We start from the raw sequence: 21,467 nt of genomic DNA, 5'->3' as shown, positions 1-21,467 counted from the left end.
AATATAACAAAATTTTAACTTTACTCACCCATGCTGTGGTCTCTCTCTGGCTTTGTCTTCACTGCTGAAAAAGTGCATTTTTTTTATCTCAGGTTAACTAATGTGTGTGAGGTAAACTAGGTGACATCAACATCAGACAGAGGCATAGTGCTGATCTTGCCTAGTTTACCTCATAATAAAACTAAAGTGCCTGTGTTTTACCTCAGGATTGCCCACACATGTTAGTTACCCCAAGGCACAAAAAACCCCAAATGACAACAAAACCCATTTTTTTTTTTTTTTTTTTTTTTTAGATAAGACAGTTTTAGGTTACAGCACTCAGGCCATGGGGTTACATGGGGGCACTCCAGAAAGTTAAGGCAAATCAACTAAAGGTATGAAGTCAATGGGCATAAATTAAAGCAAATCTGTCATCTCCCTTGCCCCTATGGTCTCATTCAGGAGTAAAGTGGCCTTAGTCTGCTGTAACTTAATCCTATATGCATGCAGTGTTGTTGTAGCCATGTTGGTCCCTGGGTGGGTGAGGTAATATCTTTTATTGGAACAACTTCTGTTGTTGAGAAGAGCTCTATGTAAGCCTGAAAACTTGTCTCTCTCACCAGGAGAAGTTGGTCTAATAAAAGGTATTACTTCACCCACCTTGTCTCACTTAATCCTAATGCCATTCTACTCCTGAGTGAAACCATTAGTGGGGGAGGGTAACAACATACTTTCATTTACGTACATTGGCTTCACACCTTTAGTTCATTGCCTTAACTTTTGGGAGTGTCCTTTGTAGGCATGTCTGGTTTAAGTCAACACTGCAGTGTCCTCTACTCACAACATCCTCGCCCTTCATTCCTTGTTCATGCCCACTTGTGTCCCTATTAACAGCTTGTTAAGGTATGTAGCTGCAGTGGCTTTATCTTCAACCTACAGTCCTCTGGCCATTAACCTTCTATATGGCAGCGTCCCTGTGGCTGCTTTCCAAGCTTCATTTTGTACTGGAACATCTATACACATACCATCTGATGCAGGTAGGCTAAGCTTTCTAGGGCAGGGTCTGTGTCTTCATATGCATGTATATAGCACCCAACACAACGGAGCCCCAATCCTGATTGTATTGCAGTAGTGCCCAAAGGCCTCAAATAAATTATCCTAATGATGATCTATGACTGAAGCAGTTTTTTAAAAATAATAATCCCTATCACTAGATATCAAGCACTTTGCAAAAGAGGTCAGTATTATTCCCCCATTTTACAGACAAGGAAACTGAGGCACAGAGCAGGGATGTGACTTGCTCAAGATTATCCTAGTAGAGCTGGGAATGGCCCAAGAACTACAGCCTGTAGCTGATCTCTGGCTCCTGGAAGAAGCCTGTGGAAGCCTATAGATGGCTCTTTAAGGTTCTATCTTTCTCTGCTGAATTAAAGAGCCCTTTAGAACCTGGTATTTTCTTCCCAGGAAGGTACTTATACTGTAATCAAGAAACCTCAATTTTCTTTTTGATAATTGAAGCAGATTGAGCTCTTCAAGTCTCTCACTGTAAGGCATTTTCTCCAGCCATCAAATCATTGGTGGCTCTTTTCTGTACTCTCTCTCTCTGATTTTTCAACATCCTTTTTAAAATGTTGAGACCACAACTGGATGCAGTACTCCAGGTTCAGTCTCATCAATGCCTTATAAAGAAGCAAAAAATCACTTCCCTACTGCAACTCACTATGCCTCTGTTTATACACCCACAGATCAAATTAAGCCCTTTTTGCCACAGCACCACACTGGGCGCTCCTGGTGAGTCCCTTGTTCACTCTGATAGCTAAATCCTTTTTCAGAGTCACTGCTTTAGGATACAGTCCCCCATTCTGTAGCTCTTGCCTTCATTCCCTTGTTCCTACATGTAGACCTTTGCATTTGTCTGTATTAAAACAGCTTTTGTTTAGGTGGGCCCAGCTTACCAACTGATCTAAATCCCTCTGTATGACTGGCCTGTCCCTATCATTATTTACCTCTCGGCCAGTCTTTGTCATCTGCGAATGTGATCAGCAGTAATTTTATATTTACTTCCAGATCATGGATGGAAATGATGAATGGCATCAGGCTGCTATTAATCCCTGCAGAATTCCACTAGAAACTCCCTTCTTCAGTGATGATTCCCCATTGACAGCTACTTTGAGATCTGTTAGCCAATTCTTAAACCATTTAACTTGTACGCTATTGATATTGTTGAGTGCACATTTTTTAGTCAAAATGTCATGCAGTATTAAGTGCAATGCCCTCCAAAATTCTAAGTATATTAACATCGGCACAACTACTGTTATCAACCACACTTGTAATCTTACCAAAAGAACAAGGTCACATTTCTTTGAAAAGATCTTTTTTCCAGAAAACCATGTTGATAGAAATATAATTAAACCCAATTCTTTATCAACTGACTCCCAAATCAGCATTTCCATTATTTTGTCCAGGATTGATATTTGGCTAACCAGCCTATAGTTACCCTGCTGAACCCACTTGCCCTTTTTGAGTATTGGTACATGATTGGTACTCTTTCTCCCCCAAAATATTCATTTATTAGAATTATCATCAAAGTCAGGTATCTCAGTCAACTCTCATAGGACTCTTGGGATCAAGTTACCCGGATCAGCTGATTTAAATTTTTTTTTTTTTTAATCTCAAGTAGATGTTGAATAACATCCTCCTTAGTTACCAATGGACTGGAAAGTATTTCATTGTCCTTATGTGGTATAACTACATTATCCTTATTTCCAAATATGGAGTAGAAATATTTATGCATTCTTGTTCCTTTCCTTCATCACTAACGAGATGGAGATGGTAATATTGTAATAGGCCTATACAATTGCTAGGATTTCTTTTGTTTCTCTTATACATAAAAGATTCCTTGTTGTCCTTAACTTGCTAGCCATGGATTTCCCACTGACATTTTTAGCTTCTTTATCAATTTTCTACACTTAATTACTTTTAATTTATATGAATTTCTGTCTCCCCTTTATTACACTTGTCAGGTGTTGCTTTTTTATTTCTAATTGCTGCCTTCACTTTACCACTGAACCAGGATGGGCTTTTCGCCAAAGTTGCCCTCTTCCTTGATTGTGGAATCATGACTTTTTGGCCATTTTTGTTCACATCTTTCTGTCTATATTTTTTCTCTAACTCAACTCCACTCATGATTTCCCTCAGCTTTGGGAAATTAGGCCTTTTGAAGCAGCACATATGTGTATGTGTAGGGCTGGTTGGATCTGTCTTTTGTTCGCCCATATTGACTATAATTGGATCATGATCACTGGTCCACAAGCAATCACCAACATCCACCTCTCCAGGGATTACTGTAATTTTTCTTTATCAGTCAGTGGTCCAAAAGAGAAATACCTCCTGTTGAGTCAACACCTTTTGTGTTAGAAAGTCATCTATAATTTTAAAAACCTAATAATATTTGAATTATGTTCTTTGCTGAGTGAGCCAACCTCTGAGAAGGTTTTTAAGGGACAGTGCCAAAGCAAAGTAAGTAGACTTTAGAAAGAGAAGCAGGGGGGGTGTCAGGCCTAGTGTCAGCTTTATTTATGTCAAGGTCCCAAACCTGGAGCACATGTATCCCTTTAATTCTGAGTGACCAGCAGAGTGTTGCTGCTACACCTAGAGAAGGGTAAAGATTGATGTACCCTCAAGAGACCCCTAAGGGAGGGCTGTGACAGAGAGGAGACTGTACAGATTTTCATATTATTTGGGACTGTAAGATGTGGAGTTGGCCAGTTTAGCCTGCTAGCTAAACCAAGAAATCAAGCCAGGAAACTGAGGCAGCAGCCGCATTTCATGAAGAGGAGATGTTATGGGGTCACAAGCAGCCCCATGTAACAGCAGCTCTGAGACTGCTCTGTCTGGTACTGGGGATCACCCTGCCACCCAGTCGCCCTGGGCTTGGGATAATGGAAAGGTGACTTACTGCCACCCCCAGGGTTGTACTGGGTACAGCATGTCAGTGTCAGAGTTGGTCCTATTCTCCCTGCTGGTGGCTCACCAGCTTACTTGGAGGACATCCAGCCAGGTGTTTTAATCTTCTTTCGGTCTCAGCTGGTTACAGCACTGTTTCCTCCTTTTGCTCCTCTGGTACCAACTCAGTCTGTCACCTCTTCACAGCAATGGAGCCCCACATCCGGCCTGCAGGATCAGCGCTCCCTCCTGCTGCCAAGATACCAGAGTAGCTTAGACATATCCTCTCCTAGAGCTCTGCCCCAGAGGTGTGAGCCTTCTGGTTTGCCTCCTCAAGGGGCATCTGAGAAGATGAACACATCAGGCACACAGACATTTTGCACAGAATTCTAACTCTATGGCTCTTAACATAGATTACAGATCATAGTACGCAGACATCCTGAACACACTGCCCCTCCCTCTAGCTCACTTTTCTGTGGGGAGTCCTTGGGGGACTATTTGCATTCAGGTAGGCAGGATCTTCCCCTACCTGCTCAGGCTTCTGAAGCAGCTTCTCTCATCCTGAGCTGGTGAAAACAGCCAGAGACACTAAGATGATCAGGTTTTGCCCTCTTATAACCTTTCAGTCCCCCTGGAGAGGGGGCAGCCTATTGTTCGGAGCAATTCTATTTCAGTGGGAGAGCACTTCAGTCAACGACCCTCTATTGCTATAGCCCTTTGCCACCAGCCTTTGGACTGCCACTCCACAGTGGAGGTAGCAGGACAACAGAGAAGGTAGGGAACCCCACATTCAAAATGGCATGTGCAGTCTGAGATAGATACATATAAAGAGCTTTGTAAAAAAGTGGTCTCATCACTGGTCTACCCTTTCCTACTGAGCAGGTCAGAGCATGATCTCATCTAGCACCTCCAGCCAATAGCCCCTCTAATAGTCCTCTGGCCACATCAATTATAGCTCTCCCCTGCGAGAGTGACCCACCAACAAATAATTCAAAATCCTTATGTCAGGTCCCTCACTCTGACTCCAGGCCCAAGAGTTTTTACACACCCTTTTTTCCCCAGAGTGTCATGAGCTCTCCATCTTCCCTAGCTCCACAGCCTCTCAAGGTTGACCCTCCTTTCAGGGCAGGTGCTTGCCAATTTAAACCGCTTATGACCTTCTCAGGCAGGAGGTTTCATCTCTCTTAAATTTCCTCTGGGCTCTATTCCTCAGTTGACTACCTCCCAGGGTTTTCTCCCTGCAGTTCCAGGTCCTGCCTCTTTTATCAGGGCTCACCTCTAGAGTCTGTGCCACACTGGTAGATTCTCTATGTCTTTCCTGATCTCTTGCCAGAGTTCTCTACCCAGGAGAGGATTCCAAGGCTAACTCTCCCTCTCAACTTCCTCTTTCCCCCTGCAGGTTTCTCCATGCACTACTGCCAAAAGAAGGACCACAAAAATCTTTTCCCCCCTCTCTGAAACCCTGCCTTCTGTTCCAGATTTCCTCTCCCTGTAGTAACCACTCACCTGGGACTCATCTTAAATTGGGCCTGGCCCACCCTCCAGGTGCAAGCAGGTGACCTAATTGAGCTCTCCAATTCCAGTTAACTCTTTCAGAGCCTGTGTGGGGTATACACCCTATCACAAGCCCCCAGTATCAAACAGAATTCATAAGTTGTACCTACAGATTCCCCAAAGTGTCATAGCCAGTCCCTATGATCTGGGTCTATATGTTTCCACAGGCTTCAGCAGACTCAGACTGAGCTGAGTGCTTGGACAGTTGATAAACAAGTTCTGGGCCGTCTCTCTTGACGAACTACTGAGTTCGTATTAAACATTACAGTCAGGATCAGCCAGGCCTTGAGTATGCACACTCAGGGCCTGATCTGGCATTCGGAAATGGCCTTGTCTTATTATTTACATTTGTGCAAAGTGGGTGTAGACTGCTCCTAAATCAGAATCACTTTTCATGGGTATAAATGACTTTGCAAAGCAGCAGAAAGTCAGGCTCTCAGTTTTTCAAGATTATGGTGCCCTGTGGCTGTCTAAACGTTTTCCATAATATGTGCTTCACAAATCTCAAATGTTCTCCAGCGTCCTTGTGAGGTGACCATGGGGGCAAGATAACGTGAAAACAGGAAAGGGTTTGTGAGATTGGACGTGCATGTACGGGGTTTTTTGGTCTGCTGTTCATCTAAAAATGAATTGTAAGTTTGCTTGCAGCATCACAAGCAATATCTTGTCTTGATTTTTCTGGTTAAGGGGCATTCTTGTCCTATTATTTTACCTGGAGTCTACAAATCTTGTCTGTGTTTGTCCACTGATTGCTGTGGAGTGTAATATCTTGCATTTTTATATTAGAATCTTCTCTAGCTGTAGCAGTATTGGAACTTGTCACACACCTGTGACAGATATTGCAACCCCATGCAATATCTTTGGAGATGATATTGTATTAAGTTTGTATATCCCTGTGGGCCAGAGATTGTATTCAATTCTAGGGGAGAGGTTTACCACAGCTCCTTCGGGAACCAAAAACAGCGAGGGGGTGATTAAGGTGAATTCCTTAGGTTGAAAACACCTCCAGAGAGGTACCACCCCCTGGGATGGCTTGCATGTACAAGTTCAAACTTGATTTACTAGAGACCAACAGACAAAGAAAGGGCTTTTGGTATAAAAAGTCTGCATTTAAACTAAGAGTCTTCTTTTTGGTCCAGCAAGTGGACAGGACCTTGTGTCCAAGGGGGTTCCCAACCCTTGCAGAAGGGTTGGAAAGACTTTGACCTACTTGAGCCCCATATGATTGATGGGTGACTCCTGGTATGGTTAGTGTGTGTTTTAAATCAGTTTGTTGTTTTTATTATGCTTTTAGTGTAAGAATAAATGGGCTTGCTTAGAAAGAGCTGTGTGGTAACTTGTAGCTGCTGGTGATGCACTGCTCACAGCCCTCGGGGAGAGACAGCAACGCACAGGCGCTGGCCATTAGACAGACTGGCTTGCTGGGGATATCACAGTGTATGGCAGGGAGATGTGCAGCCTTAAAATCCCATAGTCAGAAAGGAGTAGGACAAGAGTCTCTGCCCACAGATAGGTGATGACTGAAAACCTAAGACCTGACTGGGAACTCCTGGAATGGACCAGGGAGTGGTGGATACAGGTGCATTTACCCTGAAACTGTGATAACACCATAGAGCAGTTCTAATTCTATACAGTAGAGGACAGGAAGAACACATACTGTGGCCATTATATACATAAACATTTCCTTTCTACACGTTTGGCAGGATGTGATTATGAGTTTGAGGTGCTTTATACACTTTATAGTGAGCATAAAAAAAGGTAATAGGAATAGCTAGTATCTATTAAATGTTGAAGGAAGAGAGATCCAAATAAGGCAGATAATGAGCCCCAGTACCTTAACTCTGGATTTACAAACATCATCTCTATCGTAAAAAAACAAGATAATGTCTATATAAAGAAGCACAGAGGTGAAAAGAGGTCCATTAAAACACTATAGAACCCAAACTAGAAATTAAATGCAATGGGTGCCAAAAAATAAGAAAGTCAAAGAAAGAGAGAGGGTTATTTTTTTTAAATGAAGGTTTTATTAAAATGCTGTTAGTTAAATAAAAAGAGACAATAATTTAACTGTGCAGACAATAACTTTATATACCCTTGTCGAGGGCAGATATATGACAAGAGCGGGTGGCAGAGGTACATAGAATTCCCATTTATACTTGAATCAGGGAGCACACTTGCTACAGAAGCTGGAGACTTTGATTCATAACAGAATTAAAATTTCCTTTTGATCATAGCAAGAAAAGGAAGCAAAGTAGGAAAAGCATAATTTAGATTTTCACAGAATAGGCTCTTCCCTTCTGTCTCATATGCTGATCCGCATGGTGTGTGGTGTCCTTACTGTTAAAAAAAGAAAGAATATTTAGTTTGCAATGCTATTTTGCTGGGTGAACACTGGTTTCTGTGAACTATATGAATACTGGAGTGTCTGACCATGCTCTGTTTTACAGTCAGGACACTTGTGCATCTCTCTTCAGTAGCTGATAAGTAGTCCCCCAAGCTGACACACAAATCCGGTATGGAGAATTAGCATACTTTCCCCTCCATACATGTCCATAACCACCATTAATGTGAACAGATGTACACAGGGACAGCAGAATCCAAAGCTTAGTGATTAGGTAAGTGGTCCTGAGAAAAATGTCTTTTTGGGGAATGAATTCTAAAGTTCTTTACCTGGCAGAAAGAATTATTGGTCAGAAATATTGCCTGTTATTATGTGACTTCTTTCCCAAGTAATCTGCCTCTGTCTGATTCTGTCTGGTCCCTCTGAGTTGTAGGCTTGTGAGCTGCATCCATCACAGAGGAGCCACATGTTTATGCATAATAATGATTTATCTTGTGTAATAAAATAATATATCAGACAAATTGTATTATTGTGCTGTTATTTAACACATATTTTTGATCCTCTCAGCTGGGCTAAATAATGTAATACCATTTTCATTAGGAGGGCTACAGTCTTAGGGGATATCTTCAAAAGCACTCTCCATTGTCCTGTGCTCCCACCGAAGCCTATGAAGCGAGTTTTATCCACTGACTCCAATGGGAGCAGAGGTAGGCCAACACCTAGTGCTTTTGAAATTCTGCCCTTAGCAATGTATTAGGCAAATGTGATCCAAATTTTACTTAAAGTTCATCTATGATCCATTGTGGTAAAATTCAGATGATCATAGTCCAGTGGGCACAAGTTTTATTCAAGTCATAAAAAGAGATTTGCAATGGCATAAATCTGAGAGATGATTCAAACTGTAGAGTCTGGGAACCACACTGATGACCTCATTAGTGTTAGTGACTGTGCCTCATCGACTGAAATTAGTTACAGAATTGTAACGAGACTGAGCTGTTCTATCCGCAAAGCACGATGAGGGAAGATGATAAAGCTAAAAGACTTTTTATTTTACATTGTTTGCATCTGATTCTCTGCCCTTCTTCCTGGGCTTGGACCTACCAGAGGTGTAGGAGATCTTGAAGCCAGTGGCTGCACCAGTGCCACCCCTGACAAACTCCACAAGCATAGTTCTACCAGAAGCTGTTACAATTGGGGGACTCTTTGTCCCACAAGTCTTGTCCAGTAGAACCTCAGAAGACTGGCTGACCCCATCATATATTTTAACATATTCACTTTTACAGTCTATGGAGGACTGCAAACTAAAGACATCAAACTGCAGAGAAACCTAAAAGAGAAGAGGAAACAAAACTTTTAATAGTCACTAGCCTGATTCCCGATCAGGCAGGTTCCATTAGATCAGACTGAGTCAAAACTAGATATGAGCCTGAACTGGAACTAGTTATCCAGCCTCTCCTCCCATGCCCTGAACTTTTAGGGTTCAGATAAAGTAGAATCTGAATGTGAATTGCCACTTCCATTGGTTTTGCAAAACTAAGGTCCAACCAATGAAGTTTTCCAAAATCAAAATTATTCCTGTCTTTTCCCATCTGTAGTTTAAGTATGTGAATATGAATATTATAAATCAGAGAAGGAAAATATCTATTATGTTAGCTGCATAACCCAAGAAAGGAACTTAATTTGAAATTTGTATTATGTCCTTATTTGGCAACTGGAGTGTAGCAAGCACAGCAAAATGCGTAATCAGACAGACATCAATTCAATTACATGCAAAAGCTATCAAATCCCTGTAATTACCCGTTTGGATGGAATTCGGATGAAAAAGAAACAGGTAGCATTGCCTGAGTATTTTGACGCGTAGTTGTCAGAGCTCAATGACCCAGATGGGCTATCAAGGATGGTGCTGCAGCGATCTGACAGAAAACACAATGATTGTACCAGAATCAGATTTAGAGACCCTTTTGCATTCAAGTCAGGTACAGTTGTGCTCTGTTTAGAATGAAATGTTCTCCATATTGTCATCTGCCAACATTAATTTCAAGGTCTCTGCACATCTGTGATAGTTAAAATTCAGTCCACTAAATGAAGAAATGTGTAATTCTAATTTTCAGATCATTCATAAATATTGATATTGAAATGGCAATACAGTAGCACAATGGAAAAGCATTAGCTTTTTACAGATAAAGTCCAGAACAGAGCAAAGGGCCATAAATTTAAGTTTCTTTTTGCATATATAAGAAAAATGTGAAAAGGTTTAATTTTGCCGAGGGAGTGGCAAATAGGCTGAATGGGTTTCCATTGGGGATGCGGGAAATCAAGCTATATTATTATATTTAAACAAAAATGTGATGACACTATGGTATTTACGTTAAAGGGGTTTACTCAGTTTTGTGCTTGGGAGAAGTCAGCAGACTATCCTCTTGTCAGGAGGAAATTTTCTGTTTTTCCTGCTTTCCCCTGAGACTTAGAATTTGTTTTTGTATTTTGCAAGGGAGGGATTTTGCCTTCTCTGGTACAAAATAGTTAAAATTAAAGATTTAAATATTAAAGTTTTTTTTAAAGTGAATTAAAACTTAAGTGTTTAAAAATGTGTAGGTTTTGGATGGATGAGTTGTCACTAAACTGTTCCAGATGTGAGAGGCCCCCAGCTGTTTCTGGTCTTTTCAACTCTGAAATTACCTATGTCTGCAGTCAGAGACTAGTGTGATAACAGACTCTTTGAAGTTCTTATAGTTGTTTTTGAGCTCTACGGAAGTCAAATGATTGAAAGGAAGCACACAATGGAAAGACTACGTGGGCCAAATTCAGTGCACTTCCATGGAACTGCACCCACTTACACCTGGGCTGAATTGGTCCAACAGAGTTGGAAACAAATCACATATTGTGTAATCAAGATGTGTCCCAGTCTTCATCTTTGGTTTCCAGGTTTATCCTCTGAATGCCATGTGTTCTTAATGTGTACAACCACCGATTTAGTGTAGAAGTTTCAGGATGTTCCAAATACAGTACAGCATCTCTCTGCAGGGCTACACTAGGACCTCTGAAAAGGCTCTGAACAGAAGATGGATATGAAGTACTTACTGCAGTTATAGAGCTTGTTGATTTTGGCCACATCCAGGTTACTCAGTCCATATCTCTGTCCAACACGTACAGATGCATCAGGAATTGGTATAATAGTTGCTTTCCCAGGCGTGTTAGAGAAAGCATTTCTGCAGAAACAGAAAGAATCATGTTTTCTAAATCTAATGATTTTTTACAGTATTTAATTGTGTAATCTATATGCTTTACAGCAGTACTAGTACAAGAACTTACTCCCATGCCACATTGCAACTGTATCACTCCTCTGACCAACCATTTCATATAGAACAGTAATGCACACTGAGTACATGGTATTCTCTGAATATTCTGTTAGAGTGACATTCATCCCTATGTAGAGGACCAGTACAAGGTTGGCCTATGCACCACTTAAAGCATATTTAAGGCTTTTGGTCATAATGGGCCAAATTCACGGAGTTACCCTCAGGATGAATTTGGCCAATAATAATACTTTAATGTACACTTTAGCTTAAGTGATACATAGGTTTTGTTGGAGGAAAATAGTTTCCACTGTGTGTGCGGGGATGGGGGGAATCATTACAACATTTCTTTTTGTCTTATAGCTTATTTTTACAAAAATCTAAATTTGAGGCCAAATTTGAGCTGACAGTGGCCTTTAAGACCACCTGAAGAAATGTATCCCTTTAAGGCCATCAGAATGGACCCGGAGAACCCCAGTTCTACTGAGGGCTTAACACAGAGACCAGTTCAAGGTCAACGTCCTGATTTTCAAAGCCTTGCATGGAACTGGTCCTAGATATCTGGGAAGCTGCACCTCCCTCGGTGATCATGATCTCCTGCGAGATCTGTGTTCCCTGGGAACAACGAAACTACAAGTAAATGATGGAGGTTCATGACCATGGAAGAGAGAAGCTTCAGAGGAGCCAGTCTTAAGACTACAAACCCCACTACCACATAATAGAATGACCACTAACCTCACTGCAGTGAGAGCTAAATGTAAAACCCACCTCTTCATTCAAGCTTTCCATTGCTCTTGGGATTCACTAAAAATAAAACAATTTCCCAAAGCCAAACCAACCACCCCAACCCACCATGAAATATCCCTCTAAGTCTGCCTCTTGGTGGCTGGGAAGAGAGAGATAAAGGGCGTGTGAGAGCGCACTGTTGTCATATTAACTTGATGGTGTTCAGATACTATGGGGATGAGGTCCACATGAGTACCCATGAGATAGTCTAGTGCACATGGTATTGGAATGCAGAGAAGTAGTATGTAGTACTGCTAATAACAGAACGTTAGCCCATGCCTATTTGTGTGCCTGGACTCACTTCCACAACACACTATACTCACCAATAGATCATATATACACCTATCTGTGGTTTAGGCCTAGTAATCAATGTCCTCAGCAGTGACAAGTGAGGAGCTCTGCTCTGAAGCTGCTGCCTTGAGACTTTCAGATACAAGATTAAGCAACAGTGCTGGCAAAAATATATTTAGTATAAATTTGATCTGGATGTCATGTAACGAAAGTAAATATGGAACAGCCTTTACCTCACTTTCAAATGACTTTAATGGGGAGATAAAGGATAATGAACTTATCTTGCAGAAAGGGTCTGTTTGAATTGAATCACAACCATTCATATTTTCCTCAGGAAAAATGTAAAGCTGATAATTATAAAGAGTAATTGTGTTTCCTAATTTCAACAAGAGATTTGAGCTCTATGTGCCTTCAAGAAAAGAAATCCCACATTCCAACTCACGTGCCATAGTGCATCACTGAGGAATAGTCATATTGAAGGCCCAGGTTGTTGGAGTTATCGGATTTCTTAAAGTTGCCTTTATTACCTGTAATATACAATATCATACTTAGAAGATGTATCAATTTCCCCCTCTTTTCCAGGATTCAGGACCAGCTAGGAACAATAAGACATTAATTAATCCAGTATCTGCACTAAAGAAGAGTTCAAGTGTACCTACCTGAACTAATGTATTCCCACATGATCTTTACATAGCTGTCTCTGTCACTTCGACCCTGTTCATGTAGAAAGCCCAGTGCATGGTTCAGCTCATGCTGAATTACTCCTTTCCACATGCAGCCTTTCTTCATCACAGAAACAATCTGACCACCTCCAGTCTTTCCATAGTGGGACCAGCAGCTGAGAATGACATTAAACACCATAAGAGGAAAAGTTTGATATCAACCAGCCTTGGGACCTGTACAGAGGATTTCAAATCACAGTTTATTAAAGGAGTGAATGGTCATTCTCTTCTGCCTATTGTGATATTAGGGGCACATACTAGGGTGAAACTCACCCCAGTGCAGAGGGCCAGTGCAAGGCCTAGGCAACACTTAAGTTCCACATTAGCCCTTAAGTGGTGCAGAGGCCTCTGTGTGCAGTGTGCTGGCCTCCTGCACAGGGGAAATTTCATCCACTGTTCCTTAGAAACATGATTTTTTTCTAAAACTTCTGTCAAGTTTATTTTGGGGCTTCTTTAGAGAATGAGCAGACTTGAAGGCATTTTGAATCACAGGGATATTGGACAGTCCTCCCCTCGGCTGGATTTTTGGCCTTGACAGCCTACTGTACCCCTGATTTAGAGGACTAATTCTTCCATACTCTGTTAGAATGGATACTTCCTGATGCAGCTTGCCATGTATTGTGCTCAGGTGTGTGTCACAATGCTCAGGCACAGCAGCATGAGTTGGGGATGCAGTTTCTACCTTAATGGTGCTTTTCCTGGGTGTGTGAGTTGTTTAAGTCTGCATTCGGTTAGTTCCTGATGTTGCTCCTCATTGCTTAACACTGAGCAGGGTGCTTTGCACGCTCAAATGGCATGGAGGTTCTCAAATAAATCCAGTTCACTGTCCTCTCTACATCCACTCAAGATTAAAGAAGCAAAGACATGAAAAGTCGGATAGAATAACATTTTTAATAAGAGTAGGTGCCAGCGGGACTTACCCTTTCCCTGACTTAATATTTAGATAGTCAGATTCTGTTGTGCGATTCACAAAATCGATACAAGTTAGAATTTCAAACTCTGCCATGGCTTCACTAATCCACCGTATTTGTGCCTCATCTGGGGAAGAAAGGCTTAAATTACTTGTCACACAAGAACAATTATTTGAAGCATAAAAGTCAATGTATGCTCAAAATAGTGCTTATGAGGGATTTAAATGGCAAGTTGATCTCATGCTGAATTTCACCCTAACTGCTTTAATGGCCTAGTACAAGTTCCTTCTCTGTATTCAGGACTTGGCCTGAGAAGGGTTTGGACAGCAGGCTGGTTTCTGAGTTTCTTGTCTTAGATGAAGGGGGTGGTGGTTGATTAATCTGGGGATGGTCCAGCTACTGTCTGTTATTATGGGCAACTCTTTTGCTACATGTGTGATTCAAAAAATAATGAATGCATCCAAAGGGTGATGCAATAGATATGTCTTATAAAGTGTGTTTAATAATAATGCCTCATTACAGAGAAGTGCCATCACTGTCGACAAGAGAATAGAATAGTCAGCAGGATGGGTGCAATTGCCTTGGGACAATTTGCTCTCTTTTCTCCCTGTAATGTATGGCTTGTCTATGTATGTGTGTCATAAGTGAACTAGTGCATCAAATATTTGCACTGTCCCTATGTCTAAGTTTGCGTTTAGAATTTAATTAAATGCAAATTAATTTTAATTTCAATGAAAATTAATTCAAAAATATTATAGAAATGCAAATCACCATAGTCAGGGGAGAAGACATAGGGGACACGAACAACACCATCGCTGGATTGGGGCCAAAAACATGAGCGATCTGAACAGCCAATAGCACTTCGGCTCTTTGTCATAACAATGTCACCTTCACGCAAGCTCTGGGTGCTATCTGTGCAGAGAGAAAGAGGAATGTAATATGGAAAGATGAAAGGGTTGTTTGCATTGATGGGAAGTTCTGGCTCAGTTAGGTAGGGTTTAGATAGGGAGGGGTGATGGGAATTGACAGAGAGAGAGGCTTATGCTACCTTAAAAATACCAACATTTCAATAATCAAAATTCAAGAGAGAGCAAAAAGGGAGTTGGAACGGAGGATTCAGGAATGGACAGAGAGAAGAGTGTATAGAGAGAGATACATGAGAGACACTGAGAGACTGTTTCTCTGTGCTGGAGTAAAGTCATTTCAAAAGACTGTTGGAAGGGAAAAATGGGGAGAAGCAGAGAACACAGGGAGAAGGAAACTAACAGAATACATCCAAAAGCATCCAGAAGACTCAAAAAAAAGAGGTTGAAATGGGGACAGAGTGGGTCTGATCAGCCACCAAATATCCCATCTATGAGCACAAATTCTGAGGCTTTATCATGGCTGAAGACCCATGGCTACTCACAAGATGTTTGTGTTCAAGACAATTAAACGATGACTTAAATATTCAAAGATCTTTTTCTAAATCCAAGAAGTACAAAGACATCCAGAATTACGGCTGAAGCCATTATTAACCTGCCTCCACAGTTCAGATGTCTCCAAAATATATATAATCTTCAACACCAGATGTGCTAGGCACAACTGGACAGATTGGAAGATTTAAAGACTGCTTAGCAAAGAAGTATATATCTTATCTCTAAGTTTGTCTAGAGCACTTCATGTTCATAAGACCAGAGAAATATTTGGGCCAACTGCTATAAAATGCAGCAGAAAAAAGACTCTGAAAACACCCAAGATACTTATATAGCTTTAAAGTTATTACCTGCATTAGCTTTTAAAATTCGGTTAAAAACGTCTTCCTGTGTATCTGTCTCTGTAGCCAGCTCAGCTTCTGCACAGAAATGCAAGGATGTCAGTTTGCCCTTCCCAAAGCATATACTGGTCCTGATCTTCACACTGGTGTTACTCCATTGAGTTCATTCAATGTATTCCTGATTTACACCAGCATGTGTGAAATCAGAATCAGGCCCAAAAGAAATTTATGAACTGGCATGGCATAAAGCCATGTATTTATTCTGCTCAGAAGCACAAAATCTTGTGACCCCACAAGAGCTGTGATTACTTTTTAATGCAATTTCATGAATAAGTCTTTTTTTTTTTTTACCACCACCCTTTAAGGACCCAATCTTTGGCTCCCCTGAATCTGGTTTGCACAACTCAGGCCATATGGATTGACATAAATGAATGTTACACAAACATAGGGAGAACAGAATAGACCCATCTCCTCTTACTTAATGAATAGTTAAAAGCCACAATAAAAATTCCTTCTATAGGGAACAAATTCCAAAGAGCCTTTGAATCTGATTCTCCCCTCTCTGACTCCGGTTTTATACCAGTGTAACACCACTGAAATCAAATTTAACCGTAGCAAACTTCAGTCAATTCTGATCCATCGAACCTGAAAGTTCAGTGCAACCTGAAAAATTCTTCAGTGACAGTAAATTTTAGAGATGGCTTGAACTAATTCAGAAACATATGAAAAATCACGAAACATGGGAGACTCTATTCGTCAGTCAAGTGCCTAATTCATTAAGGTGCCTTTGAAAATCCCAGGAGACACCAATTTTCATCTTTAGGCACCTAAATATATTTGTAAATCTGGCCTTAGATCTTGAACTCCTGGCCAAAGGCCAGATTGCTTCCTCCAGTCCTAACATAGATGGAGTTCTGGCAGAGCAGGTCTGGGGCATTCAAAGGAAGCAGCCCTCTCTGCCAACATTTTTTAGTACCTGCCTCCCCTTCAGAGTGGAGTTGCCATGCTTCCACTGCCTTTCATACCCCTGCCGAAATGAGGAACATGATGTGACCAGTAGAAAATAAGGCAGCGTGGTCAAGATTTTCCACTAAAATTTATCTATTTTATAGAGATCTTTTGTTTAAATATGGCAAACATACATTTGAAGCGTGGACATCTAAACAAGAGGACAACATTTTTTATTTGTGCACCTGTGTTGGCATTTCACTGCCAATGTTAGGTGCCTACATGCTGAACTGAGTGTCCACATGAAAGAGTTTGAAGCCCTATTTAGGTGTCCTGGCTTGAAAATCAGAGTACACAGGACACAGCTTTTATATGGCATTACTGGGTACCCTTTTTCTTAGCCTTATTGAGTTTGGGATAGACAGATGGAAAACTAGATCTTATTTTGTACTGTTGCATTTTTTAATTGTTACACTGGTTGGCTTGTAAAATCTTAGTCAAGTCAAAACCCTTCATTTTCTGTCTGCACAGTGGAGTTGTAGTCTGTAGAAGGAACCAAGGGTGTTAAATCTTCCTGAAGTCTTACTCGGGGGTCTGGAGAATGGGGAGGACAATAACAGAGCATGCAGTTCCAAATCACTTCCAAGCTTGCTGCATTTCTTTCCTTGGGGTAAAGGTTCTCTGGGCAATTTTGAGGATCCCAGCAAGAATTCTTTAAAATGCCAGAAGCATCAATTACAAATAAAGCACTAGTGCATATTGTGCTTTTAAGGCAGCTGCACCACGCTTTCAGAGTACAACACAAGAAGGCTCAGAAATGTGGCCAGCTCCACTGGCCTGTGTGAAAAAGCAAGATGCATGGCCTGTCCCCTCCTGGCTCACTTTGAGGGATTTAGGACAGGTTTCAGGGGAGAACAAGGAACAGAATATGCCCGGGTCCAAGAAGGTGAATGCTCCCTTGCACGCCTGCACATGACCAGGCACTCTCAAGCCTAACCTCCAGAGCACATTAACATTGTGTGTCAGGAAACACTCCAGCTGGACGACACTCCAGGAAACAAACAAAGATAGAGACAATGCAAAGCAGCACTCACAGTAAAATGCTTGTGATTTACAGTCAGAGTAAACAAGATGCTGGATTTGCATTACTTTATCTTAGATTTATATTTTTTGTCATGACTGAATTTATAAGAGACAGGCATATTAACCAGGAGAGGACTGGAAGTTACTGGGCCCACGTTTTTGCATCATTTACCTTGAGTGGACTGTAAAATGTCACTAGAGGGGGTCACTTCACTCTTTGTAGGATAAGCAGTAACATCTACAAGAGGAAACATGGATGTTAAAACCTTAGCAAGATAAACTACCCAAAGCTTGTAACTTCACCCCTGAGCTGAAGCCATAGTAAGTGGGGTACATCCTATGTGCTTCTCTGTCTGTTTTTTATGCTGCATTCATCATAATATCTGTGCACCACTTGGGGGAGGAAATGGGCGCGCCACCTGGGAAAAGCATGAGGCCTTGACTGGTGCTCGTTTGGTGTTCACTCCCGGACCTGCTCCCCTCTGGGGCTGTTAGTACAGCTGGCCTGACCACAAACTCTCAAGGGTTGCCAGCCAAATGATGCTTTCCCTCTGCATGTGTGTGCTGAGTGGAAGGAAAGATTCCTTGCACCCTCTTTCTCATTTCCAAGCTGCCATCATTTGGTCTTAAATTATTAGGGTAGAAGTCCCAGAATGCACCTGCCAGTGCCACATGCCTGATTGCATGGGGTTAGGGTATCAGGGATGGCATAGAATGATGCAGTCCAAAGTTTCCTTAGTGACGCCATAAATGCCAGATTTCACAGAAGAGATAAAAATTGTAACAGAGGTAAATTAAAACTTTCTCTGTGCATTGTGAAATTCAATCACCCCATAATATTTCCATCAAGGACCCTCTGCAGCTGTGAGCTCCAATGGTTGACTACTCAATGGAGTGTGTCCCTCAGTTGGCTCCAAATTTTCTGACCTCTAATTTCACAGAGCGTCCCTTTGTTCTCACATTATGAAACAGGGAACAAAGGAGGGAGTAGTCAGTTTTCATTAGCCAGTTAATAGTTCTGAATATCTCTCGCAAATCCCTTTTAACACTTCTTCCTTTGGGATAAATCATCACAGTCTTTGCAATTTCTTATTGCATTTAAGTCCCACTTAGAGTTCTAACTATTTCCATGGCTCTTTTCTAGAGCTTTTCAATAGCTTCCCTCTATTTCTTGTGATGAAACAAATAAAAGTGAATGCCCTAGATGAGCCCATATGGTTGCTTGTTTTATGTCTTTGCATGGTCCAGTGGTTAGGGCCTAGGACTTGGGAGACCTGGGTTCAATTCCCTTCTCTGCCACAGGCTCCCTGTGTGACCTTGGGCAAGTCCGTTAGCCTCTCTCTGGTTCATTTCCCTATCTGTAAAAATGGGGATAACAGCACTTCCCTACCTCACAGGGCTGCTGTGAGAATGAGTACATTTAAAAAAACATTGTGAAGCACTTTGAGATCTACCAATGAAAAGTGTTCTCTCTCTCTCTCTGTGTATACATACAAACTGTACAACAACATTACCCATTTGCAACCTCCTCCATTCTACCTCTGCTAAAAGCTTTGCCTTCATCTCCTCTCCCCAGGACTTTTGCAATTCATTTCTCTATGGTCTCTCTACCTCCCAACTCTCCAGTCATCAGCATGTACAGTTTGCTGCTACCTGCCTTCAGAGCTGTACAATGACATGCACATACATACATATGCACTCACCATTCTCAAACAACTGGCTCCCCACCTGTTCCAGGATCTAGTGCAAAATTGCTCTCTTTGTGTATAAAACCTTAGCCTTTCTTTAGTTGACACCATCTCTCTATTTCTCTTCCATTCACTCTATACATACAGCACTGACCGTATTTCTTAAAACTCCCCTTGTTCTCACCACAGCTGGTCCATGTGCATTCTTCTATGCCACTCCTGCCATCCGAAGAGTGCTGCTATATGTCTTTGCCTTTGTGACTCCATCTCTTTTCACATTTCCACTGAAAACATCTTTACTCCTTTGTCTGCATCTCTTAATTTCTCATTCCTTCTGCTGCTATTTATTATTGAACTCAGTAAAATGTTTGTAAGGACAATGCTTTACAATAAAAGTTTTATTGTTCTCTGACAGTTCATTTGTGCCTCTATGCAATAGATGGGAAATTGAGCAGAAAGCCAAGATCTCACTGGAAACCAGATAAGTGCAATTTAGTGGCACATTTATTACCAAGAGCAGGAGCCTCATCTGGTGTAAATGGGTGTAACTCTGTTAACTTCGATGGGACTACAATGAATTACTCCATCTGAGGATCTGGCTATAAAAGTCTTGTTTTATACAGTCTTATTTTGGTAAGTAGTTAGCAATTTATTTAAATTTTTTATATTTAAATTATTTGTATAAATCCTACTTACTTGCATCATCATGTCCATTGCGCTCCTGCAAAACCAATATATTTAAGTTTTCATTTTTGCATGTTAACTCACAAAATTCAACAACAACAAATTAAGAGCAAATGGAAGAAGTAATCTCAAAGACTGATATAAAAATAATGTTACAAGCTAATATATTTCCCTTAGACACACAGCTGGGAAATATTAAAAAGACAGCTCATCCACCAGTCAAAGAAGCAGAGATCAGATACAGTAAACAGAAGGGTTGTGTGGAATCGCTCTCACCTGAATAGGGAAGCTTACAGTTGAATAAAAGAGAGGTGCAATAAAGACTAGGAGCATCTTCAGGTCCATTTTCAAGTTCTGAGAGCTTATCTGTGACTCTCGCTATCTGTTCCAGATCGGGAGCGCTGCTAGATATACTAGCAGAGCCTGCTCTACCAGGGCTGCAAAATTAGCCAGCCAATGAGCAACTCCGAAGACAGCAAACAAACAATTTTTTTGGCTAACCAGAGAGGTCAACTCACCCCTAATCAAGTTCCAACGTTGTCCTATTGGCTGCCAGTTACAGCTATCACTGTCTCTCACTTCCTGTGTGCCTCCAGACCTCCCGCTGTTGCTTTCTGACCCTCATTCATGCTGCTCCCAATGCTTGGAACAGACCCCACTATCGGTGCCATGTGCCTTCTCTCTCTTCTCACCAAATCCTTCCTCAAAACTCACTCCTTCTGTGCAGCCTTCTATACTGATGCCACCAGTGATGTCTGCACCTGAACAACTGTCCCATGTAGTGTCGTTGTTGGAGTTTAGAGGGTAAGTTGTTAGGGGTTGGGATTCTGTCTGCCTGTGTGTTAGGTGAAGCATCATGTACTGTCATGGTGCTCCCTATACAGTCATTTTGGAGAATGTAACAATCATTGCCTAGTGGGGACATGTCCGTATCTCCTCCCTTCCCACCTGTTTAGCATACTAAACAAATCCCTTACCTCCCCTGCTTACTGACCTATAAACAGAATCTTTTGCTTCTTGCCATCTCAGGGTTTTCTGTCTTTTCTGGACCTCCAAAGCTTCTTGCTTGCCACTCTTAGTTGCCAGCCTTCCACTTGTTACGTGCCCCAGGAGGCTTTGTGGCCAACAGTCAGAGAAGAGACAGCAAGAGCAGCACGTACTCTATGTATTGTTCCCGCTGCGACTAACAGGGCCGATAGCTCGATGGATCTCACTGATCTCACTGGTGTAAGAAAGTGGATTTAGGAGGATTTGGGTGCAGATATGGATAAAGTTGCTGGGGTTAGAGAAGAAACACAGCTCTGGCTGGAAAGAAATATCTCAAAGGAAACCCACCATCCAGCAAGAGAACTGTAACCCGTTCATCTAACCTCACATTACCCTCTGACCAAGCTGCAGCAGAGCTGTGCTGTCTATGATCTATGGCTGTTTTGCGCCTGCAAGTGTCCATTTTGCAAGCATATGACCATCACCATAGGGAAGG

At 41.6% G+C, this 21,467-nt stretch overlaps 1 protein-coding gene across 1 annotated transcript; it reads right to left on the bottom strand.

The window, feature by feature from the left end:
• Positions 1-7,608: 7,608 nt before the first annotated feature.
• Positions 7,609-20,329, bottom strand: LOC144266716 (astacin-like metalloendopeptidase). The gene is made up of 12 exons (XM_077820200.1): positions 20,261-20,329; positions 19,997-20,021; positions 17,785-17,850; positions 15,591-15,659; positions 14,597-14,737; positions 13,835-13,952; positions 12,852-13,030; positions 12,635-12,719; positions 10,901-11,028; positions 9,617-9,732; positions 8,921-9,146; positions 7,609-7,815 (listed from the first exon to the last, which is right to left on the bottom strand). The coding sequence occupies exons 1-12, from the start codon at positions 20,327-20,329 to the stop codon at positions 7,781-7,783; spliced, it is 1,257 nt and encodes a 418-aa protein (XP_077676326.1). The 3' UTR covers positions 7,609-7,780.
• Positions 20,330-21,467: the final 1,138 nt, after the last annotated feature.

The sequence above is a fragment of the Eretmochelys imbricata genome, chromosome 6 (assembly GCF_965152235.1).
Source record: "Eretmochelys imbricata isolate rEreImb1 chromosome 6, rEreImb1.hap1, whole genome shotgun sequence".
Lineage (NCBI taxonomy): Eukaryota > Metazoa > Chordata > Testudines > Cheloniidae > Eretmochelys > Eretmochelys imbricata.
Note: the sequence above shows the minus strand (reverse complement) of the source record. Positions and strands in the feature narration are given on the sequence as shown.